At 44.4% G+C, this 22659-nt stretch overlaps 1 protein-coding gene across 4 annotated transcripts in view; it reads left to right on the top strand.

Moving 5' to 3' along the window:
- The first annotated feature begins 372 nt into the window (after positions 1-372).
- Positions 373-22659, top strand: part of RAB18 (RAB18, member RAS oncogene family) — a 43950-nt gene continuing 21663 nt past the window's right edge. Inside the window, exons 1-3 of one of the 4 annotated variants that reach the window (XM_051820952.2) lie at positions 394-625; positions 2195-2332; positions 5294-5349. In XM_051820952.2, the coding sequence (XP_051676912.1) occupies positions 2289-2332; positions 5294-5349 (100 nt within the window). In that variant the 5' untranslated portion in view covers positions 394-625; positions 2195-2288. Of the gene's footprint in view, positions 626-1039; positions 1160-1843; positions 1891-2194; positions 2333-5293; positions 5350-22659 lie in introns of those variants that run through there. The other 3 variants (XM_051820953.2, XM_002717292.5, XM_051820954.1) reach the window with 3 other exon arrangements.

The following is a 22659-nucleotide window of genomic DNA, read 5'->3' on the forward strand; positions in this document are numbered from 1 at the left end:
AGAAGTACTGTGTTTCTCTCTCTCTCTCTCTCTCTCTCTCTCTCTGCAGGTGCTATTCCAAGAAGTACTGTGTTTCTCTCTCTCTCTCTCTCTCTCTCTCTCTCTCTCTCTCTCGGATTGGGGCTAGGTCGGACCTAAATTTAAGATAATCTGCTCCAAGCACGACACTCTTCCCTCCGCAGCGCTGAAATATAACAGCTCCCTCCCCTCCCGTCTCCTTTCTTTCCCAGTTAGTTGCAGGCTCCTATTAGGGCTGAGGGAGCAGACAGGGATCCGAGCCGGCCGGGAAGCCGGCGAAGCCACACGGGGCGCGCCCGGAGCTCTGCGCCTGCGCAAGGGAGCAACACGCCACCCGGAAAGAGGCCGCGGACTCCCGTGGTGCGCAGGCGCAGATTCACACCAAGGCGGAACTGGGACGTCCCGGGCTCGGGCAACCTAAACAGCCGGGGGTAAGAGGAAGGTGGCGGCCGCGGGGCAGTGCGCATGCGCGGGCCGCCGTCCCTGGTGAAGTGAGAGGCGGACCGGGGCGGCCAAGCAGGGCTCGGAGCAGGATCAGGATGGACGAGGACGTGCTGACCACCCTGAAGATCCTCATCATCGGCGAGAGCGGAGTCGGCAAGTCCAGGTGAGGGGTCTGCGGGCCGCGACGGGGGGCGGGGAGGGGCTGCGGCTGCCTCCCGGGCCGCCACGGGGACGGTAAACGGCGGTGGCGGCGGCGCTCCGGCCGGCTCCAGGCCTCCGGGCCGCGCGCGCCGCACCCGAGGCTGCCGGGCCCGAGGCCCCGGGCCGCTCTCCCCTGCTGTCGGTCGCACCGAGAGCAGAACCGCTCCGGGGCTGCTCTGGGCCGGCGGGGCGGGCGGGCGCGGGCCCGGGGCCGGGGTCGGGGCCGGGCGCGGCCGAGGGCGACGCCTCGGCCCGGGGCTCTCGGAGACGAGGATCCCGGCTCCCGGGGGTGGCGAGCTGTGGGACTCGACCCCCGGGGCTTCTGTGGGCCCCTCTGGAGATGCGCAGCGCTCCACGCAGGAGCTTTCCCGGAGCCGTAGGTCACATTCCTGGCCTGCGTTCTGGCGCAGCCCTTTGTCGCTTCTTTGCTGTGAAAGCAAGCAGCCCTGGCGAGGAGTTGAGAGAGCGCTTTGGTGTCGGGGGTCTCGAAGGCCCGGTAGGAGCTTGTGGGGTCGTTGCTGCCTTGGGTTATTTCGCTGGGGGCAGATAGTAAACACTGACAGTGGATGGAGTTGAGGATGAGGTGTGGCGGGTGCTGGGCAGGTGCGGTGTGGGGGGAGCGGGGCAGGTGCGGTGTGGGGGGAGCGGGGCAGGTGCGGTGTTGGGGGAGCGGGGCAGGTGAGGTGTGGGGGGAGCGGGGCAGGTGCGGTGTGGCGGGGAGCGGGGCAGGTGCGGTGTGGGGGGAGCGGGGCAGGTGCGGTGTGGCGGGTGCGGGGCAGGTGAGGTGTGGGGGGAGCGGGGCAGGTGCGGTGTGGGGGGAGCGGGGCAGGTGCGGTGTGGGGGGAGCGGGGCAGGTGCGGTGTGGGGGGAGCGGGGCAGGTGCGGTGTGGCGGGGAGCGGGGCAGGTGCGGTGTGGGGGGAGCGGGGCAGGTGCGGTGTGGGGGGAGCGGGGCAGGTGCGGTGTGGGGGGGTGCTGGGCAGGTGCGGTGTGGGGGGAGCGGGGCCGGTGCGGTGTTGCTGGCGGGCTGTGGATTCTTACAGGTCTGGGGACAAAGTTCTGCGGGTGAAGTCAACCCTTGCCAGCTGATCAGGTGCTAGCGCAGCCCGGGTTTTAAACCATCAACTCCAGGGGTTGGTAGGCAGTTTCCTGCCCTAGCGCTGCCTCCTGGAATTCGTATTCCGGAAATCTTTTAGGATGCCCAAGAGTTCGAAGGCTTCATATGTGTGGTATGTGCGGAAGTCACGGATTTTTTTCAAGTTTGGCACTCCAACTAGGTAGTTTTTCTCACTTAACATACTCTCTACTGGAGTGAGGGCTTTGTACATACGGAAGGATGGATCAAGGGAACACTCTGGATTCGCAAAATCCTTGGAGAGAGAGAGAGAGTCTGTTTCAAAGGCTGAATAAAATTATTAAAATTACTGTGTTTACCGTCTGTCATTGCATGTATTCAAAGGATTAAAAAATTGAAGATTGTCCCAGTAGCAGCTCCGTAGCTGTGACCTTTATTTTCGTCTTTTTCTCTTTGAGGTGTGACCCCAGTTAAGGCATTTGCAGTTGCTGTTCTCGAAGTCAAGAACGGTCCGTTGTCATTTCACGTGGGTCAACCCAATACGTGTGTTGAATGGAGCTAAGGTGTCCTAGCGTTGTCTGGAAGGTTAACCAGAGGTTAGTTAGCTGAAATAGGCCATTAAGATTCCCTTTTTAGAACATGGTCTGTTAAGTGGGTTTATTGGTCTCCCTAGTTCACACCCATCCCCCACCCATATGAATTTATTTGAGCCTAAGTTGCTTTAGATTTTTTTTCTCTACAAGTATACTTAATGGTGAATTATTAACCACTCCCTGCAAAATTTTAACACTTTCTTTCATTAAAGGTTTGCATCTAGGGAGAAAGTTGTCTTACTGTTAGAGGTAGATACACATTACTGGTCTGTGTGATGTGCTATGGAAAATGACCTGAACGGTGATCTTTCAGTGTTACTGAAGTAGAAGTCTGTAGCTTTTCAGGTGAGTTTAGTGCAAAAACATTTGTCATGGACGTGATCTTAAAGGGCTGTTCTAACGAATGTATTATTTATGCCTCTATGTCCAGCTAGTGGAAGTGAGATAGCCCTTTGTTGAGGAATCATTGTGCAACAAAGGAAATTTTAATCCAAATTAGTGGCTACTTTCCAGTGTATTTCCTCCTGTTGGAGTATAAAGGGTATGTCAGAGTAGCCGGGAGATCAGGATTATGAAACTGGTGTGACCTTGTGTTTGATACTTGACATCTCTAGGCCTTCATTTGGAAAGTGAGGGGGTTGGGAGAGAAACTTCTCAAACTGTTGTTAATTGTTTAGGACTGACTCTGGTTAGGCCTGATGAAGTGAAGATGTAGCAAGGTGTATCAAGCATTGCCAGTCTCAGAGGCTGTCCATTTGCATTCTGTTTGATGCAATTCATTTGTAAATTGGGAAATGCAGATAAGTTATAGTTGCTTTGTTTCTTTAATTTGGTTTTAGTGGCCTGGTGGAAGTTACTCCTTCCACTATAGCACTGCATCGTGAGACTTTTGCACTTTGGAAACAGGAAGGTTGTGAAGATAGAATGTAAGTGCAGTGGCTCTTAAACATTTGGGGGTTTTGAGTTTGTTTCAGAAGCCGGTAGGGATGTGGACTCTGTAGGGAAGTACATGCATAGACCTTAGAAAAACATTTGAGGCTATAGCGTGCCTCTGGCTAGGGTCGGACTTAGAGCCCGTATGAAAATGGGTTGTTTGACACCACTACCAGTTCCCTGCCTTCCCTGTCGGAGTGCCGTTAGCGAACACAGGCTGTGATGAGGATTAGCAGTGATGGAGGAGGAATCCCTGGCTCGGTCTCTGGTCTGGGCCACACTGTAATGGCCACACCACCATTATTACTAGCCTTACTTTCGTGGTGGTGCTATTGTTCCCATTACTTTGCAAGGTTATTTTAACCTGTGTTTTTGCAGTACTGTTCTGGGTGGTGACCAAGTATGGAAACATACCTTTTCGAGTCTTAAATTATGGGTGACTGCGGTTGTTGGGAGAGAAGAAAATTATATATATAGATATATATCCTCTTTCAGACTTACTAGTGCTGGCACATGACTCATGTTGGTAGTCAGTAAAAATAGTTATAGTTAAAATGTTAGGTAAAAAAAAAATCTAGAATTTGACTCTAGTTTTACCTGTGATTCTGTGGTGTCTGTTTTATGGTAGACACAAGAAATCAGCTGAAAAATAAGAGTTCACTCTTCAGATATAATTGACAATGGGTTTGGAAATGACCAGTGAGCCATTCTGTTTTGCAGTATACTCTGGACAAAAATATCTTCAGTAGTTGGGGGCCAGCGCTGTGGCTTACTTGGTTAATCCTCCACCTGCAGCGCCGGCATCCCATATGGGTGCCGGGTTCTAGTCCCGGTTGCCCCTCTTCCAGTCCAGCTCTCTGCTGTGGCCCAGGAGTGCAGTGGAGGATGGCCCAAGTGCTTGGGCCCTGCACCCCATGGGAGACCAGGAGAAGCACCTGGCTCCTGGCTTCGGATCAGCGCGGTGTGGCGGCTGCAGCAGCCATTTGGGGGGTGAACCAACGGAAAGGAAGACCTTTCTCTCTGTCTCTCTCTCACTCTCTATCTGTCAAATAAATAAAATTAAAAAAAAAAATATCTTCAGTAGCGATAATCACAGAGCTTTTCTGCAGTTCAGATATCTGACAGCTGTTTTCTCGATAGGAATTAACACGAGGGGAGATTGATTAATTTTGTAAAGCCAGATCTGTAGCAAAGGCTTCAGCTTCCCTTCCGAAGAGCTTCTAATTACTGACAGTTCTGTGTCACAGTAGGTAAGATAGGAAACATAGTTTTAGAGTCCCCTTCTAACCTGGAATCTTCTGCTCCTGTCCATTCCTTTCTCGCTTCTTTGTACTTGTTGGGTTTAGTCCTTGCTCTGCCACCATGACGATGGCAGTTGTCTTGATTTGCTTGTCCTTTTTGGCTGGCATTCACTTTTCAGAACGTATCTTGTCACTCCTTTCTCTCAGTCTCCCTAGCTCCCTGTTCACCCTCCCTAGCACTTGCCTGAGTATGTTTACTCTGGCTGTCATGGGCTCCTTCTACCCTCTCCCTCCCTGCCCTTCCCTCCCTCTGAGGCAGTAGGCAAACTGCTTGTTAGAAAATGCTACCCACAAACCTTTCTGTTCTTGCTTGAATTCAGAGTGTATTATGTGTCACATTTTTAAAAAATTGATTTGTTGTGTTCCAAGATTGTTTCCCCTTGCATCCAAATCAGTTTAAACATTCTATGTTGCTGCTGTTACTCTCTCAGAAAGACATTCCAGTACAGTTAAAACAACACAGAAACCACCTTTTCCCATTTCAGTATTGTGTGGGGGAACGTCGGGGTAATATTTAGTGGTAAACTGCTTTGTTCTTAGGATTTTTAAGTTGCCAGTAATTTAATTTCTTATCTACTGCACTGAGGCAGAGTTCCTGGGAACAGGCCCTCATCAGCACTCTGCATCTAGTAGTTTGTAACAAAACATAACAATCTGGTGTGAACACATTTGTCCTGCCATTGGAAGTAAAAGTCAAATTCCTGATGTATCTTTTTCGTATCTCTTTTAGCCTGCTGTTGAGGTTCACAGATGATACTTTTGATCCAGAGCTCGCAGCAACTATAGGTAAGCCTGTGTTTAAAAACTCACTGGAAGTGCTGAAGAGTTTCTTGCCTTTGGGCTGTTCTGTGTAAATTGCCATGCCCTTTCCTCTCATCCCACTGCTTGCATTGTCCTTGGGAATCAGTAAATCTCTGGAGCCTTCCTAGAGCTCACGCCCGTTACGTGTTGTCTGGTGGCATTTGGTATTACTGCTGGTAGTGTGATTCTCTGCATACACATTTCTCCCCTGTGTGCACATTATCTTTCATTTTGCAACACACCACAGTCTTTGAGTATCTGTTGCATGCAGGCGCCAACCCGAGCGGTGGGGCTGTAAGGATGAATAGTACAAACTTGGTCTCTGTCATCATGGACGTAACAGCAGTGTGTTCATGTTTAGCATTTGCTACAGTGTTTGGAATCATTCTGATTTCTTAATTTTTGATTGGTTATAAAGATTATTAGGAGCAGTGACACCTAAATGCCGTTTTAAAATAACATGTGAGATAGGCTTAATGGAGTACATGAGACATCAGAGATACATGTTGAGACATAGAGATACATGTTTTGACATCATGAGTTAAGGGAGTAGACCATGATTTAAAGGCATCAAGAGACAGTGAGGAATAGTTGTTTGATAGCTGAGCTGAGTGGAGCTGGGTTGTAATCTTGGCTCTGCCTTGAACTTGGTGTGCTCTTGAGCAAGTCATTTTCCTTCATTGTCTTCATCTGTGAATTGAAAGGTTTGGGGAAAGAGAATGTATTTTTCGTCCAACATTAACATTTCATGACCTGATGAGTAGAATATGTGTTGAATGATTCGAGCATTATTAGTGAGTGTAGTTTCTAGTTTTCATTGATTATGTGTGTTTTTCTTTTTACTGTGAAATAATTTGAGACTTAAAGATACATTATAAAATTAGCAAAAATAATTCTTACATGTCAAATTCCCCAAATGTTAATATATATTTGCCTTATCATTTTCCCTCTACATATACACATGCCATTCTTTTTGTAAAAATTGAGTGAATTGCCTTTCACATGTAGATATTCGTTTATTTTTACTTTTTTTTTTTTTTAAGATTTATTTATTTGAAAGGCAGAGTTACAGAAAGAGGAGGGTGTATTGGAGAGAGAGGTCTTCCATATGTTGGTTCACTCTTCAGATGTTTGCAACAGTTGGGGCTGAGCCAGGCCAGAGCCAGGAGCTTCTTCCAGGTCTCCCATGTGGGTGCAGGGGCCCAAGCACTTGGGCCGTCTTCACTGCTTTCCCAGGCACATTAGCACAACTGGATTGGAAGTGGAACAGCTGGGAATCTAACCGGTGTTCCTATGGAATGCCAGCATCACAGTTGGCGGCTTAACCCTGTGAGGCGGCCCCTTCACTTGTAAATATTTAACATATATTTCTTAGATGAACATGGGTGCAGTTTACAAACCAATTTGATCATTCATCCTGTTAATGTCCTGAAGGAAAAGAAATGTTTCTGGTTCTTAATCCGGCCCAGCATCACGCAGTGACTTTAGCTGTCGTTTCTCCTCCATCCTTCTGAACAGTTCTTTAATCTTTGACAGTTTTGAAAAGTACAGGCAGTCACTCTGTGGAATGCCCCTCACAGTGTGTTCTCATGGTTAGATTCAGGTTGTGTTTTTAGCAGGACTTCCACACGGTGCTTCTCAGAGCATGTCTTAGCAGGCCCATGCTGTTTATCGCATTGCTGGTGAGAAAACTTGACTCACTTAAGGTAACATATGCCAGGTTCTTCCACTGTAAAGGTCTTATTTTTCCCTTTTGTAACTAGTAGATTTTTGTGGAGAGAAAGCTTTATGAGACAGTATAGATGTTCTGCTTGTTATATACTTTTTCACTTTGTGCTTGGTCATACATTATGTGGATGATATCTTATTTGCTCACAAGAATGCAGCAACTCTGAATGCCTGTCTAAGTGAGATAGTAGCAATAGTCAAGGTTCTACTCCTTAGCCAAGATGGACCGGTAAATATATTTTCGGACAGCAAATACTCAGTACAGGTAGCAAAGACGATCTCTTTTGCAGTCTTTAACCCAACCAATAAGCCAATTGACACAACACTTAAAGAGCTAACTGAGAACAGAAAACACCCATGGTATATCTCACACTTAAGATCATATACTGGGTTACCTGGCTTTATTTTCCAAGGCAATAGAAAGGTTGATCATCTTATCTCCTGCAACACGGCTTCCATTGGACACTTAGAACAAGCTCATATTTTACACCAAAAATTTCATATGTCAGCAAGCAACATAAAATTGCTTTTCCCAGAGCTAACAATGAGCCAATGCAAACAACTAGTGCACTCTTGCAAGAATTGTGCACCCCTCGCCTCGTCAGGCCCACTGCAACAAGCAGGAGTGAACCCGTGAGGCCTTGCTCCTAATAAGCTATGGCAAGTGGACATCACCCACATTAACTCCTTTGGTAAACTTAAGTTTGTCCATGTGGTGGTAGATACTTATTCAAAGGCTGTATTTGCAACAGCCCAATCTGGAGAAAAGGCTAGTAATGTGATAAATAAAGATGGTTAAATCAGCCATGCTGGTCCTTGGTGTCCCCTGGACCATAAAGACTGATAACGGGCCAGCGTATATATCACAGGAATTTAATTCCTTCCTGAAATCTTGGAACATACAGTCTGCCACAGGTAACCCATACAACCCACAGGGACAGGCAATCATTGAAAGAACTCATAGCACGATTAAAGATCTCTTTCAAAGAGAAAAACAGTCATATGCCCTCAGACCCACAGCTTGCTTTGACTGAGGTCCTTTTCACTATCAGTTTTCTTACTTTTGATTCCCAACGGATAAGCCCAGCTTATAAAACACTGGGGATCCTTTCCATCCCAGCCCCCAGCCCCTATGGTTAGGTGGAAAGACCCCCTGACAGGAGAATGGAAAGGACCACACCTTCTGCTAACCAAAGGTCGAGGATATGCTTGTGTCTTTCCAGAGAATGCGGAACAGCCCATTTGGGTACCAGCCAGAAACATCAAGCCTGCAACTGACAGCCAACCAGAATCAGCTGAACAAGACTGAGAATCCGCCTTGTTAGCAGACACACCTGCCCTATCATCCTACCCTGAGAAACTGCCCATAGCCATATCTGTTACTGTTTTGTACCCCACTAGCTCTAGTCAGCCACTCAAATGGCCCAACCTATGTGCGGTCATGCCATTCCTGATAACCATTATTCCTCATTCCTACCCCTATCTGAGCAAGCACTCCTGTGGTCTCTTGATTTGAGCGCTAGTTAGTCAATGACAGCTAAGATCCCCTGGGAGACAACCTAAGACAGGCACAGCTGTGTATGGAGACCACATGGAAACGGGGTCAACAATGGTAAGAATCATGCATCCCGTTGCTCAAAAATAAACGAAAAGGGGGAAATGTGGTGGAATGGGAAGGCCATGCCAAGATGGCCGCTGGCAAGCGAGCATCAGTTACTCAGGAATGGCTTTGAATCCCGCCTGGCAACAGGCTGTGATTGGATGGCTTTGAAACCCACATGGCAAATGGAGCCTGCCTGGCAACAGGCTGTGAGTGGATGGCTTTGGAAACCACATGGCAAATGGAGCCTGCCTGGCAACAGGCTGTGAGTGGATGGCTTTGGAAACTGCCTGGCAACAGGCGTGATTGGTGGGGTATAGCCTGCCCCTTGACCAGATTGGCTGGTCTTGGCTGTATAAGGTGTTGTACCAACTGAAATAAACGAGTCTGTGGGCTGCTTGCTTCAAGCCTGCTTTCACCCCACTCCCGGGGTCTGTGTGGTGACTCCGCCCCCTTGCCCCCACTAGGCTCCTCCTCTCAGAAAGGAATCCACTGCAACATTGTTGAGAAATCAACTGCAACATCTTTGGCATCCCTTGATGATCCTAGCCTTCAACAAGTAATAGTACAAAGCATAAGCATGTCATTCCAATTATGATGGTTGACAAATGGTGATTTTTCAAATGTCATCATTCTGTGTACATTTTATTCTTGGATTCTGTAAGGAAAGTCTTTTTTTATATGATATTAACTTATGGTGTCTCTAAATTTTTATTCTGTCAGGTGTTACATTTATAGATGTGCTCTTATGTGTGTCATAAGAAAGGGAATCATTGAAACCCTAGTAATTCAAAATCCACTTTAATTTGCCTTTCATTTGTGATTTGCACCTTCAGAATTACTTGGGAGCAGAACTTCCTTTAGCCTAAAGCAGGCCTGGGGACTCAGAGCGAGGAGCAGAGGAGTAGTGAATGGAAGGAAGATAAACTTGCTTGGAGTTAAAGTTTTACTAAGGACTGAGTTTCTGTGTAACGTGAAATGATTTTCATTTCAAACCCACATGGAATCCGGGAAGTTGCAGAATGTCAGATCTTGGGTTGTCCTTACTATAAAAGTGGTCTTTTGCAAAAACAAACACCTAGATTATAGTGTGCTGTTCAAAATGTGTTTGAGCGGCTCCCCAGATGGGCCTTGGGTCTTGAATATATTTAAAAGGTAACTTTTACATTTGGACACCAGATTGCTTTCTACCACAGATTGTAACCGATAAGCATACGGGTTCTATTTGTTTATTTTTTAAAGATTTATTTACTTATTTGAAAGAGTGACAGAGGGGGAGGAGAGAGGGAGATCATCCATGTGCTGATTCACTCCCCAAATGGCTGCAGCAGTCAGGGTTGGGCCAGGCTGAAGCCAGGAGCCAGGAATTCCGTCTGGGTCTCCCATGTGGGTCAGGGGCCCAAGCACTTGGCCATCTTCAGCTGCTCTCCTGGCAGGGAGCTGGGTGGGAAGCCTGCTAGCAGGACTCAAACCCGCACTTCCGTATATGGGATGCTGGTGTGGCAAGCAGTGACCTAACTCACCGTGTCACAACACCAGCCCCCAGCATGGGTTTTATTGTTTGGCAATGGTGTTGTGAAAAACAGTGTTTTGTGGAACCCCTCTGCCCTTCTGTGTATGAAAACTGGCCCCTACCCAGTCCCTCTCTAGTAGGTACGAGGTATTGTCAGGCTCTAGTTTCCCAGTCACACTTCTGAGCTAAAGTTTCTTTGCCTCTTTTGATGATTACAAATCAGTCTGTTTTCTGACATTTACTCAGTAGATTGAGGGAGTGACGCATTAGATCCTGCTCCTGTGACTGTAGTCATTATCTCCTCTTGATGTGAGGGTTTGTCTTCAGGGTGGTGTGTGTGTGTGTGTGTGTGTGTTTTAACAAGAACCCTAGGCCCTGAACAAAGGCCAACAGAACTGTGGGAGATGCAGTGAGCGATATAGAGGCTCAGATGAAGAGTGGGTATTATGTACTAAAATGAATACACATGTTTAAGTGAGCAGATGGAAGAAATAGATAAATAGAAATCCAACATAGGCATATGTGAATCTCAGGAGAAAACATGAAACGCAAGAACATTTCTGGCATAAACATTTGTCCACACAAAATTACAATAAGATTTAATTTTTTTTTAAAAGATTTATTTTATTTATTTGAAAAGCAGAGTTACAGAGAGACAGAGAGAGGGCCGGGCAGGGGTCTTCCATCTGCTGGTTCACTCCATAAATGGCTACAATGGCCAGGCCAAAGCCAGGAGCTTCTTCCAGGCCTCCCAGCTGGTGGCTCAAACCATTGCACCACAGTGCTGGCCCCAACCAGGTGGCATCTTAAGCGTTGTGCCAAATGCCTGCCTCAGGTTTTGTTTCTTGTTTACCTGTTTTAGGAAACCTTTGAATATAAAAGGAGTATCTTAAATAAAGCTTTTCTCTAATAAAAATTTAGAAAATATAAAACTAGTTCTCTACCTAAGACAGGTTTACAACCATTTGCTTAACCTATTTGTAAGATTTTTAGTTGTTGGAGCTGGAGTTGTGGTGTATGGGTTAAGCTGCGGCTTGCAGTGCCAGCATCCCATATGGGTGTCGGTTTGAGTCCCAGCTGCTCCACTTCCCACCCAGCTCCCTGCTAATGGACCTGGAAAAGCTACAGAGGATGCCCCAGTGCTTGGACCCCTGCACTCATGTGGAGGACCCAGATGAAACTCCTGGCTTTCATCTGGCCCAGTTCTGGCCACTGTGGCTATTTCAGGAGTGAACCAGCAGATGGAAGATCTCTCTCTCTCTGACTCTGACTTTCAAAATAAAAGAGTGAATCTTAAAAAAAAAAAAAAAAAAGATTTATATCTGTTAATATGTGTGAAAGTGTTTTTTGAGGGTTGATATGCTTCAAGTAAATTTTTGTTGTTTTTTCTTTGTTTTTATTTATTTGAAAGTGTTATAGAGAGAGGGAGGGAAAGACAGAGAAAGAGAGAGGTCTTCCATATGCTAGTTCACTTCTCAGATGGCCACAATGACCAGCACTGGACCAGGCTGAAGCCAGGAGATTTATTCAGATCTCTCACATGGATGGTGGGGGCCCAAATGCTTGGGCCATTTCCACTGCATTCCCAGGCTATCAGCAGAGAGCTGGATCAGAGGTGGAGCAGCCAGGACTTGAACTGGCGCACATATGGGATGCTGGTGTCACAGGTGGCGGTGTTACCCATTCCACCACAGCTCAGGCCCCTCAACCAAACTAAGATGGCCCAAGTGTTTGGGACTCTGCTGCCACATGGGAGATCTGAATGGAGTTCCTGGCTCCTGGGTTTGTCCTGCCTTGGACCTGGCCACTGTGGCCATGTGGGAAGTGATCCAGCAGATGGAAGATCTCTCTCTTCCCTCCCCACTCCCCTCTGTCAAATAAGCCCTGCCTTTCAATAAATAAACCTTAAAATAAAATATGCCCATTATTTGTGTCCTCATCACAGACCACTTACTACTTGTGTTTGCTTCTAAGGGCAGAGCCCAGATTTGTGGGAATTTTCCCACCAATTACTCTACAGTTGGGCTTAAAAAAAGAAATAACTTGGTTAAAATGGAAAATAGTAGGTTTGTACTTCTTGTTTAATAGCATAACAAAAACTTGGTGAAATATGTGGAAATATGAGGTAATTTGAAGAAAAATAAAGCTGTGTGGTCTGTTTCATATAATTTCATTCATTTAAATGTTTTAATTGGAATAAAGCAATAAAAATAAATCTGGCATTTCTTGAATAGTGGCAAATGATCTTAATAATATTTGAGTAGCTTCTCTTTCTGTTTTGTGTGTGTATGTGTGTGTTATTTTTAAAAATCGGCATTTGGTATTAAAATTGTCCTGGTTTGTAACATGAAGAACTTTCCAGCTTTAAAAATGTTGTGACTAACTTAAATGATATTGGAGTCGTCTGTTCTTCGAAGATCACATTTCACCTGTGAGCAGCTTTTTTTTTTTTTTTTTTTTTTTTGCCATTCCAGCCTTTATCCTTCCTAGCGACGATAGTCTTGAGTGCACAACTGTGAAAGTGTTTGTTTTAAGTTAGTTCCACAGAGTATTCTCTCAGGCCCTTCATTATTCGTAACCGTGGCTTCTCTCATTTCTAAACTTGTATGTTTTTGTTGTCTGTCTTCGTGAGGAATGTATTTTACTGTTTGTGAGATTGCTTTATTTTTTTCACCCCCTGTTTTTCTTTACTTTTTTCTCTTAAAGGTTTATGTATGTATGTATTTGAAGTCAGAGTTACAGAGACAGAGATATTACTTCCAATGGCGTGTTCATCCCCAAATGGCTGCAATGGCCAAGGCTGGGCCAGGTTGAAGCCAGGAGCCTGGACTTCACCCAGGATTTCCTACATGGGTAGCAGAGGCCCAGCACTTAGGCTTTTCCTGGGAGGTGGATTAGAGGTGGAGCAGCCACGGGAACTGGGGCTCATTGAAGTTGCCAGTGTTCCTTTTGTGTTCCTTTACTTTTAGTCTATTCTTTAACAAAGATGCAAATACAAATTGTATTGTATTGCATTGTGTTCTATAGGTTTTGGTATGTAATTTTTTTGGTATTGCTCTGGATAGTTTGAATTTTCTTTTTTTTTGTTTTAAGATTTATTGTATTTAATTGAAAGGCAGAGTTACAGTGAGAGGCAAAGGCCAAGGCAGGGGGGAGGGTGGTAAGGAAGGAGGAAGAAAGAGAGAAAAAGCTATCTTCCATCCACTGGTTCATTCTCCAAATGGCCACAACTGCCAGGGGTGGGCCAGGCCAAAGTCAGGAGCCTGGAACTCCATCTGGGTCTCCATGTGGGTTGCAGCACCATCTTTTGCTGCTTTCCCAGGCACCTTAGCAGGAAGCTGGACTGGAAGCCTAGCAGCCAGATCTTGAAGCGGAACTCATACGATGCAGGCAGTAGCACTTCCTGCTCAACAATGAATGCCAGGCGTTTGACCTAGCCTTTAGGATGCAGCTTGTGATGTCTGCATCCCATAGCAGAGTACCTGGGTTCAAGTCCTGGCCCAGCCTGGTCCCAGGCATTGTTGGCATCTAAGTAATGAACCAGCATTCGGGAGCTTGCTCTCTGTCTGTCTTTTCTGCCTCTCAAATTAAAACAAACCTGAAAGACAGTAAAGCAGGACTTATATATTTCTTGGTGAGAAAGAAATTGACTTAGAGAGGTTTTATGCCCTTGTTGAGTGAGACATTAGTAAGAGATTTGGTATTCTTTTAATTACATCAAGTGGATGAACCACACATCTGACAGAATATCAAAGAATGCTAATGTAAGAGGGAAGCCACAAAATAAAATATATCAGTGAATTAAATGTGTATGTGTCCAGTTCTCCTGACAATTCAGGTTGTCATACAGGATTGAAAGGTTCTAAAAGCAAATAATGTAAGGCTGAAGATAAGGGAATGGCCAGGCAGATGCAAATAATACAAAAGCAAGGATTTGGTAATATAAGTTAAGGTAGAGTTAAAGGTTCATGCATCGGAGAAAATAAAGTAGGGTATTATATAATGATGAAAAGCCTGATTATTAAACACAGCAGTTGAAACAGTCACAAACAAGTAGACACCAAACATGGAAATCATATATAAAAGCAAACTGGGTTCAAAATGCAAGAGGAGAATTTTTTATGAAAGTACAGTTAAATTAGGCTTGTTGTATTTCTTTCACAATTAAAACAAAATACACAGGTAAGTATATAAGGAAGTAGAAAAACACAAATGTCAAATCTCTGAATAACAAACTGTGCTTTAAAAGCCCATGGAGGGGCCAGGGCTGTGGCGTAGTAGGTGAAGCCGCCACCTGCTGCAGCAGCACCCATATGGGCACTGGGTGGAGTCCTGGCTGCTCCACTTATTGACCCAGGTACACCTGCCAATGGCTCAAGAAAGCAGCAGAAGATGGCTCAAGTACTTGGGCCCCTGCACCCACATGGGAGACCTGGATAAAGATCCTGGCTGTTGGCTTCTGCCTGGCCCTGCCCTGGCCGTTGCAGCCATGGAAGACCTCATTAATTTGTGTATAGTACCCACTCAATAATGATCTTGCTGGGTCATATGATAGAGGTAATATCTAAGTTTGGAAAGCAATTTGGATATGTTGTTATACAGTGATTGTATCATTTTATATTCCCACTATGATGAGCATTTGAGAATCCTTCTTCCTTATCCCTTGCCTGTATTTAATATAGGCACTTTTAAATTTTAGAAATTTGAATAAGTGTGTTGGTATATCATAGAGGCTTAATTTGCATATGTATAATTATGTTAAGCATCTTTCTATGTTTTTCTTTTTATATGAGTGCGTTCTTGAAGTGTCTCAGTCTTTTGTTAAGTTTTTAATTGTATTTTTTATTTCTGATTATTAAGTTTTAAGAATTATTTATATATTCTGCATGTGTCTTATTAAATGATAAATGCTTTTCAAATATGTTCCTCCCAGTCTTTGGCTTATCTTTTCATTCTTGTAACAGTACATTTCTAAATACACAAATTTTATATTGTGATGAAATCCAGTGTATCAATTTCTCCATAACAGGTAATGATTTTGTTCTGTTTTTTGCACAGAAGGTTGCATTGATTATTTTTCTCCTATGTTTTCCTCTACAAGTTTTGTAATTTCAGGTATTACACTGAGTATAATTTTTGAGTTAATTGTTGAGTATGGTGTGGAGTAGTGATTGAAATCCTGTTTTTTCTTTTGCACATGCTATCCAGTTGTTCTAAACATCAGTTGAAGAAACTCTGCTTTCTACTCTGAATAGCCTTTGTGCACTTGTAGACATACCATTTCTTTTAGTATGTGTTGACATTTCTGGGCTCTATTCTGCTCATCTGCTTGTCTTTTTCCATGTCATTAGCTTATTGTCTTGATTGATGTAGCTTTATAAGAAATCTGGAAATCAGATATTGTCGGTGTATCAACTTTGTTGTTTTGTGAAGTTGTTTTGCCATTCTAGTGCTTTTGCATTTCTCAGTGAACTTCAAAATCTGCTTGTTGACTTAAAAATAAAAGTCTACTTGAATTTTTTTTAAAGAGATGTATTTATCTGTTTGAAAGGCAGAGTTACAGAGAGGTAGAGGAAGAGTCAGAGGCAGAGAGAGATCTGTCCACTGGTTCACTCCCCAAATGGCCACACAAGCTAAGCTGATTGGAAGCCAGGAGCCTTCCTTTGGGTCTCCCATAAGGGTGCAGGGGCCCAGCACCTGGGCCATCCCCGCCTGCTTTCCCAGGCCATTAACAGGGAGCTGGATCAGAAGTGGAGCAGCTAGTTCTCAAACTGGCGCCCATATGGGATGCCGGCACAGCAGGCGGCGGCTTTACCCACTATGCCACAGCACAGGTCCTGTACCTGAATTTTGATAGCAATTATGTTGAATCCACACATCATTTTGGGGAAAATTGACCAATAGCAGTATTAAGTTAACAATATTGAGTCTTAGGCTTGTTGAATAAATTGTATCTTTCAATTCATTTAGGTTTTTAAAATTTTCTCAGAATGTTTTATGATTTTTAGTGATTAGATAGTCTGCAAGTCTGTGAGATTTAACCTTAAGTATTCTATAGATTTTTGTTTAAAACAATGTTTTTTAATTTTTGTTTCCCTTTGTTCACCACTAATATATAGACATACAGTTGGTTTTTTAGTGTTTTGATACTAGGAGGGAAATATTGAGACAGAGCTCACATCCATTGATTCATTCCCCATATACCTGCAACAGCCAGAGCCAGGCCACACCGAAAGCAGGAGCCAGGAATTCAACCTAGGTCTCCATGTGGATGGCACAGACCCAAGCACTTGAGCCATCACATACTGCTTCCTATTAGTAGGAAGCTGGAATCGATAGTAGAGCCAGGATTTGGACCCAGGCAGTTTAGTAATGGTATACAGGTGTCCCAAACAGACCTAAACCAAAGGCCCGCCACCCAGTTAACTTTTTACATGTTTATTTTGTATCCTCCAGCTAAACTTGAACTTGCTTATTCTAGGAATACTTTTTTTCTTTTGGTATATTCCAGTGAATTTTTCAATCTGAATGCCTTTATTTCTTATTTCCTTTGGCTGAAAAATCTCACGTGCTGTGCCATGTTGAGTAGATGTGGTAAGAACCAGTTCCCTTATTTTGCTCCTGAGATTAAGGGGAAAGAATTCTTTACTGTGAAATATGTTGGTCGTGTGATCTTTAGAGATGCTGTTTGTTAGGTTTGGGAGGTCTGTTTTTTCCTAGTTCACTGAGAGGCTTTCCTAGTTCAATGAGAAATTCAAACTGGATTTTGTCAAGTGAATTTTATTTATCTTTGGTGAGATGCTCCTCTGATAACTTTTTAAAATTTTTATTTTTTTCCTTTTTTGGTAACTTCTTTTTTAGTTTAATATAGTGTAGTACACATTGATTTCTTTGAATATTAAATGAACTTTCTACTTCTGGAATAAACTCCAGTTAGCATGATGTGTTTTTTATACATTTTGGATGGGATTCATTATTAAATTTTGTTTAGGATTTCCTTTTATGTTCATGAGAGATATTGTTATATAATTTTCTTTAGTTGTGGTATCTTTGGTCTTGGTATCAGGTAATGTAGGACTTACAGAGGTCTAAGGAAGTATTTCACTCCTCTTCAGTTTCTTGGAAGAATTTGTTTAGAATGCGCTAATATTTAAATGCTTAGTAGAATTCACTCAGGGCTTGACAATTTTTTCATTTTTAAACTTTATGATACAGGATACAGGATTTCTTTAACAGATACAGGATTCTCCAGGTTGTCTATTTATTTTGTTGTTGTAGCAATAAAGTAAATACAAAATCTACCATTTAAACAATTTTTCCATGTGTGTTGAGTATATTTACATTGCTGTGCAAATGTCATCCCTGCCCATTTCCAGAACACTCTTATCACCCCAGACAGAAACATTGACCCAACTGTACAAAACTTTCCCACTCCATCCTTCTCCCCAGCTCCCGGTGGTAACCTGTATTTTGTTTTCTGTCTCTATGAAATTTGCCTGTTCTAGTTACCTCATATAAGTAGAATCATACAGTATTTGTCTCTTAATGTCTAGTTTATCTACTTAGCTTAATGCTTTCAAGGTCCATCAGGTCTATCATGTGTCAGTACTGGGTTCCATTTTATGGCTGGGTTGTGTTCCACTGTACAATGATACTTCAAAACATTCGTGGAGAATAAAATTAAAAGGCAAATTAATTTTGCTACAGAAAAATTGAAATGCATATGTATTTTTTTTTTTTTTTTTGACAGGCAGAGTGGACAGTGAGAGAGAGAGACAGAGGGAAAGGTCTTCCTTTTTGCCGTTGGTTCACCTTCCAATGGCCACCACCGGCGCGCTGCGCTGATCCGAAGGCAGGAGCCAGGTGCTTCTCCTGGTCTCCCATGCGGGTGCAGGGCCCAAGCACTTGGGCCATCCTCCACTGCACTCCCAAGCCACAGCAGAGAGCTGGCCTGGAAGAGGGGCAACCGGGAGAGAATCCGGCGCCCCAACCGGGACTAGAACCCGGTGTGCCGGCGCTGCAGGCGGAGGATTAGCCTATTGAGCCGCGGTGCCGGCCCATGCAGAGTTAGGGAGAGACAGAGAGAAAGGTCTTCCTTTGCCGTTGGTTCACCCCCAAAATGGCCACTACGGCCGGCGTACCACGCCGATCCGAATCCAGGAGCCAGGTGCTTCCTCCTGGTCTCCCATGGGGTGCAGGGCCCAAGCACTTGGGCCATCCTCCACTGCCTTCCCGGGCCACAGCAGAGAGCTGGACTGGAAGAGGAGCAACGGGGACTAGAACCTGGTATGCCGGTGCCGCAGGCGGAGGATTAGCCAAGTGAGCCGTGGTACCGGCCTATAATTTTTTGATAATATATTTTTCCATGGACATTTTGAAGACTCATATGCATGGTTTTCTTTTTAGATTTTTTTCTTTAGATTTATTTTATCTATTATTTGAAAGACAAAGTCACAGAAAGAGGGAGATCTTCTAACCACTGGTTTGCTCCCCAAAAAGCTGTAGTGCCGGGTCTTTACAAGGCCAAAGCCAGGAACCAGGAACTCCACCTGGGTCTCCCACATGGGTGGCAGATACCTGAGGATTTGGGCCACGTTCTTCTACTTTCCCAGGCATGTTAGTAGGGAGCTGGATCGGAAGTGAAATAGCCAGGACTTGAACCAGCACTCCTGGTATGCCAGAGTCACAGGCATGGCTTAACCTGCTGTGCCATGACATTGGCCCCATTTACAGACTTCTTGAAATACCATATGTATATACCACATCTTGTTTACCTAATAGCCCATAAGCGAACCCGTGAGTTATTTCTGCCTTTTGGCAATTGTTAATGATACTGCTGTGACCTTTATTCTCTTAGTATATGTTTGAGTCCCTGCTGGTAATTTTTTGGGGTCTGTGCATAGAAGTGAAATTGCTGGCTTATGTGGTAGTTCAATTTTTAGCTCTTTGAGGAATTGCCAAATAGTTCACAATAGCTGGACCACTTTAGTTTCCCATCAATAAGGTGCAGGGGTTCTGGTTTCTCCATATCATTGTCTACATTTATTGTTTTCCATTAAAAATTATTTTTTTTTCATTTGAGAAGAAGAGGGGGCAGAATCAGACAAATGGAGCTCCCATCTGCTAGTTCACTCCTCAGATACCCATGGAGCTGGGCTGGTGTCAGGAGACAGGTGTCCCACGTGGGTCTCAGGGACCTAAGTGCTTGAGCCCACCTGCTGCCTGAAATCAGGAGCTGGAGCCAGGAATTGAACTCAAGCATTAATAATATATAACAGGTATCTCAACTGGTATATTGACCACCAGCCAAACATATGGCCTTGATTACTTTTCAAGATTTACTTATTTATTGGAAAGGCATAGTGATAGAGAAGGAGGAACAGAGATCTTCATCTGCTGGTTCACTCCCCAAATCCCAGCAACAGTCATGCCTGGCCCAGGACAGTCAGGAGCCTGGAATTCTCCCAGTCTCCTGGAGGAGGGGCAGGGACCCAAGGACTGGACCATCACCTGTTGCCCAGGCGCATCAGCAGGAAGCTGGGTCAGAAGCACGACTTGATCCCAGGCACTCTGATGTGAGATGTGGGCATCCTAAGCAGAGGCTTAACCTGCTCCACCGCCCCACCCACCCCAGCCTTAAGATAGTAGCCATCCTGGCAGCCATTAGGGGAGTGAACCAACGGAAGGAAGACCTTTCTCTCTGTTTCTCTGTTTCTCTCACCGTCTAAAACTCTACCTATCAAAAAAAAAAAAAAAAAAAAAAAAAAAAAAAAGTAGCCATCCTAATGTGTGTGATGTGTATGAACTGTTGCAGAAACCTGGGCGGGGGAAACTCCCTTCTTCAAACAGGCACCAGAGACAGTGAAAGATGTAAAGTTTATTAATGCCAGTGAGCTCAGTGGGAATCATTTCCTGAGAACTGAGCATCAAACCCACGTTTCTTACAGTATTTATAGGCTCACCAGCATCATACCCTTAACCGTTAGAGCACTGGGTTTAAGTTGCAGCCTGCTTGACTTAGGACCACACTTCCAGTGGTCGGTGGGTCCAGTGTGTTTATAAGAGAGATACCCGAGGAGACTGATAGGACAGATTTATGACTGGAGTTACAGAAGCAGAGCTCCCGAGACAAGGTAACCGCGCACAGCTGCTTCCCCAGGGAATTGGGAGAGCCACTTTCCAGCATGAATGTCGGGGTCCCCCTTCCTTCCTTGGTCCCTGGTTGCAGCCTTATTTCCTATATAGAAGGAGCTCATTGGGATTTTGATGTGGCCATCCCTAATGGCCAGTGATGTTGAGTATATTTGTGCTTATTGATCATTTGTTTCTGTTCTTTGGAGAAATATACATTCAAATCCTTTGCCGCATTTTCAGTTAGATTTTTTTCCATTCTTAAGAGTTCTTTATATATCTGGATGTGAACCTCTTACCCAATATATGATTTGCAAATATTTTATCTCTTCCTTAGGTTTGTCTTTTAGCCACTGTGTCCTTTGATGCCCATAAATTTTTAATTCTTGTTTTTTAAAGATTGATTTATTTAAAAGGCAGGGGGAGAGAGAGAGAGCTCTTCCACCCACCGGTTCACTCCCCCAGATGGCTACAACAGCCAGGGGTTGGCCAGGTGGGAGCCAGGAGCCTCGAACTCCATCTGAGAGTCTCCCATGTGGGTGGCAGGGACCCAAGCCCTTGGGCCATCTGCCGCTGCTTTCCCAGGTGCATTAGCAGGGACCTGGATTGGATGTGGGGCGGCTGGGACTCCAGTCTGTGCTCATATGGGATGCCAGTGTCCTAGGCAGCAGCTTAACCCACTGTGCCATTACGCTGGCCCCAAATTTTTAATTCTGACAGAGTTCATTTTTTTCATTTTTTATTGCCTGTGCTTTTCATGTCATATCCAGAAACCATTGCCAGATCATGTCATGAAGACTTTTCCTGATGTTTTCCCAGGAGTTTTGTAGATCTAGCTCTTACTTTTAGGTCTTTGATCTCTTTTCTGTTTACTCTTGTTTATGGTGTAAGGAAGGGTTCAGGTTCATTTTTCACTTGTGGGTATCCAGCTTTCTCAGTGCTGTTTGTTGAAAGCACTGTCCTTTACACTATGAATGGCCTTGGCTCCCTTGATAAATATCACATATACATGAGGGGCTTATTTCTGGACTCTGTTCCATTGCTGTAAATGTGTGTCTTTATGCTGCTACCATTTTGCTTTAATTATTGCAGCGTTTTAGTAAGTTTTGAAGTTGGAAAGCATGAATCTTTCAAATTTATTCTTTTTTTTTTCAGTTTTTTTGCTGTCCAGTGCTTTATGCAGTTCTACATAAATTTGACTATTAAATACTTTTCCATTTCTGCAAAAAAGCTGTTGTAATTTATATAGGAATTATGTTGAATCTTAAGATTACTTTGGGTATGATGTCATCTTAACAGTATTAAGCCTGCTAATTCACTAACATTGGTCTTCCCACTTATTTATGTCATCTTTAATTTCCTTGGCAATGTCCTTTAGTTTTCAGTGCACCCTAAACCCCTTGGTTAAGTTTATTCCTAGTTATTGTATTCTTTTAGATTTTCATGCTGGTGTATGGAAATGCAGCTTCCTGTTGATTTTGTGTCTTGCAGTTTTGCAAGTTTTCTGTGTGCCTGTGTGTGGCATCTTTATGGTTTGCTACGTTCAGGATCTTGTTATCTATGAACAGAGAGAATTTTACTTTTCCCTTTCCAATGTAGATGCCTTTTCTTTCCTAATGGCTAGTACTTTAAGTAATCTGTATTTAAAGGATAGAGGTGGTAATAGGTGGCATCCTTGTCTTTTTCTGATCTTAAGGGAAAACTTCCAGTCCCTCACCATTGAATATGATATTAGCTGTGAATTTTTCTTATGTGATCTTCTCATGTCGACGAAATTTCCTTCTAATCTAGTTTGTTGAGTATTTCCATCATGAAAGACCATTGCGTTGTATCAAATGCCTTTTCTACAGCAGTTGACTTTTTTCTTTCATTCTATTAATGTTAACTATTACTTTGGTTTTCTTTTTCTTTTTCTTTTTTTTTTTTTTTTTTTTTTTGACAGAGTGGACAGTGAGAGAGAGAGACAGAGAGAAAGGTCTTCCTTTGCCGTTGGTTCACCCTCCAATGGCTGCCGCGGCTGGCGCACTGCAGCCGGTGCACCGCGCTGATCCGATGGCAGGAGCCAGGTGCTTCTCCTGGTCTCCCATGGGGTGCAGGGCCCAAGCACTTGGGCCATCCTCCACTGCATTCCCGGGCCACAGCAGAGAGCTGGATTGGAAGAGGAACAACCGGGACAGAATCCGGCGCCCTGACCGGGACTAGAATGCGGTGTGCCGGCGCCGCAAGGCGGAGGATTAGCCTAGTGAGCCGCGGCGCCGGCCTACCATTGTGTTCTGATAATGAACTTGATTGATTGCTGATTCCATCTCTTTAGCAGTTATGA

Source organism: Oryctolagus cuniculus, chromosome 13, assembly GCF_964237555.1.
Source record: "Oryctolagus cuniculus chromosome 13, mOryCun1.1, whole genome shotgun sequence".
NCBI lineage: Eukaryota > Metazoa > Chordata > Mammalia > Lagomorpha > Leporidae > Oryctolagus > Oryctolagus cuniculus.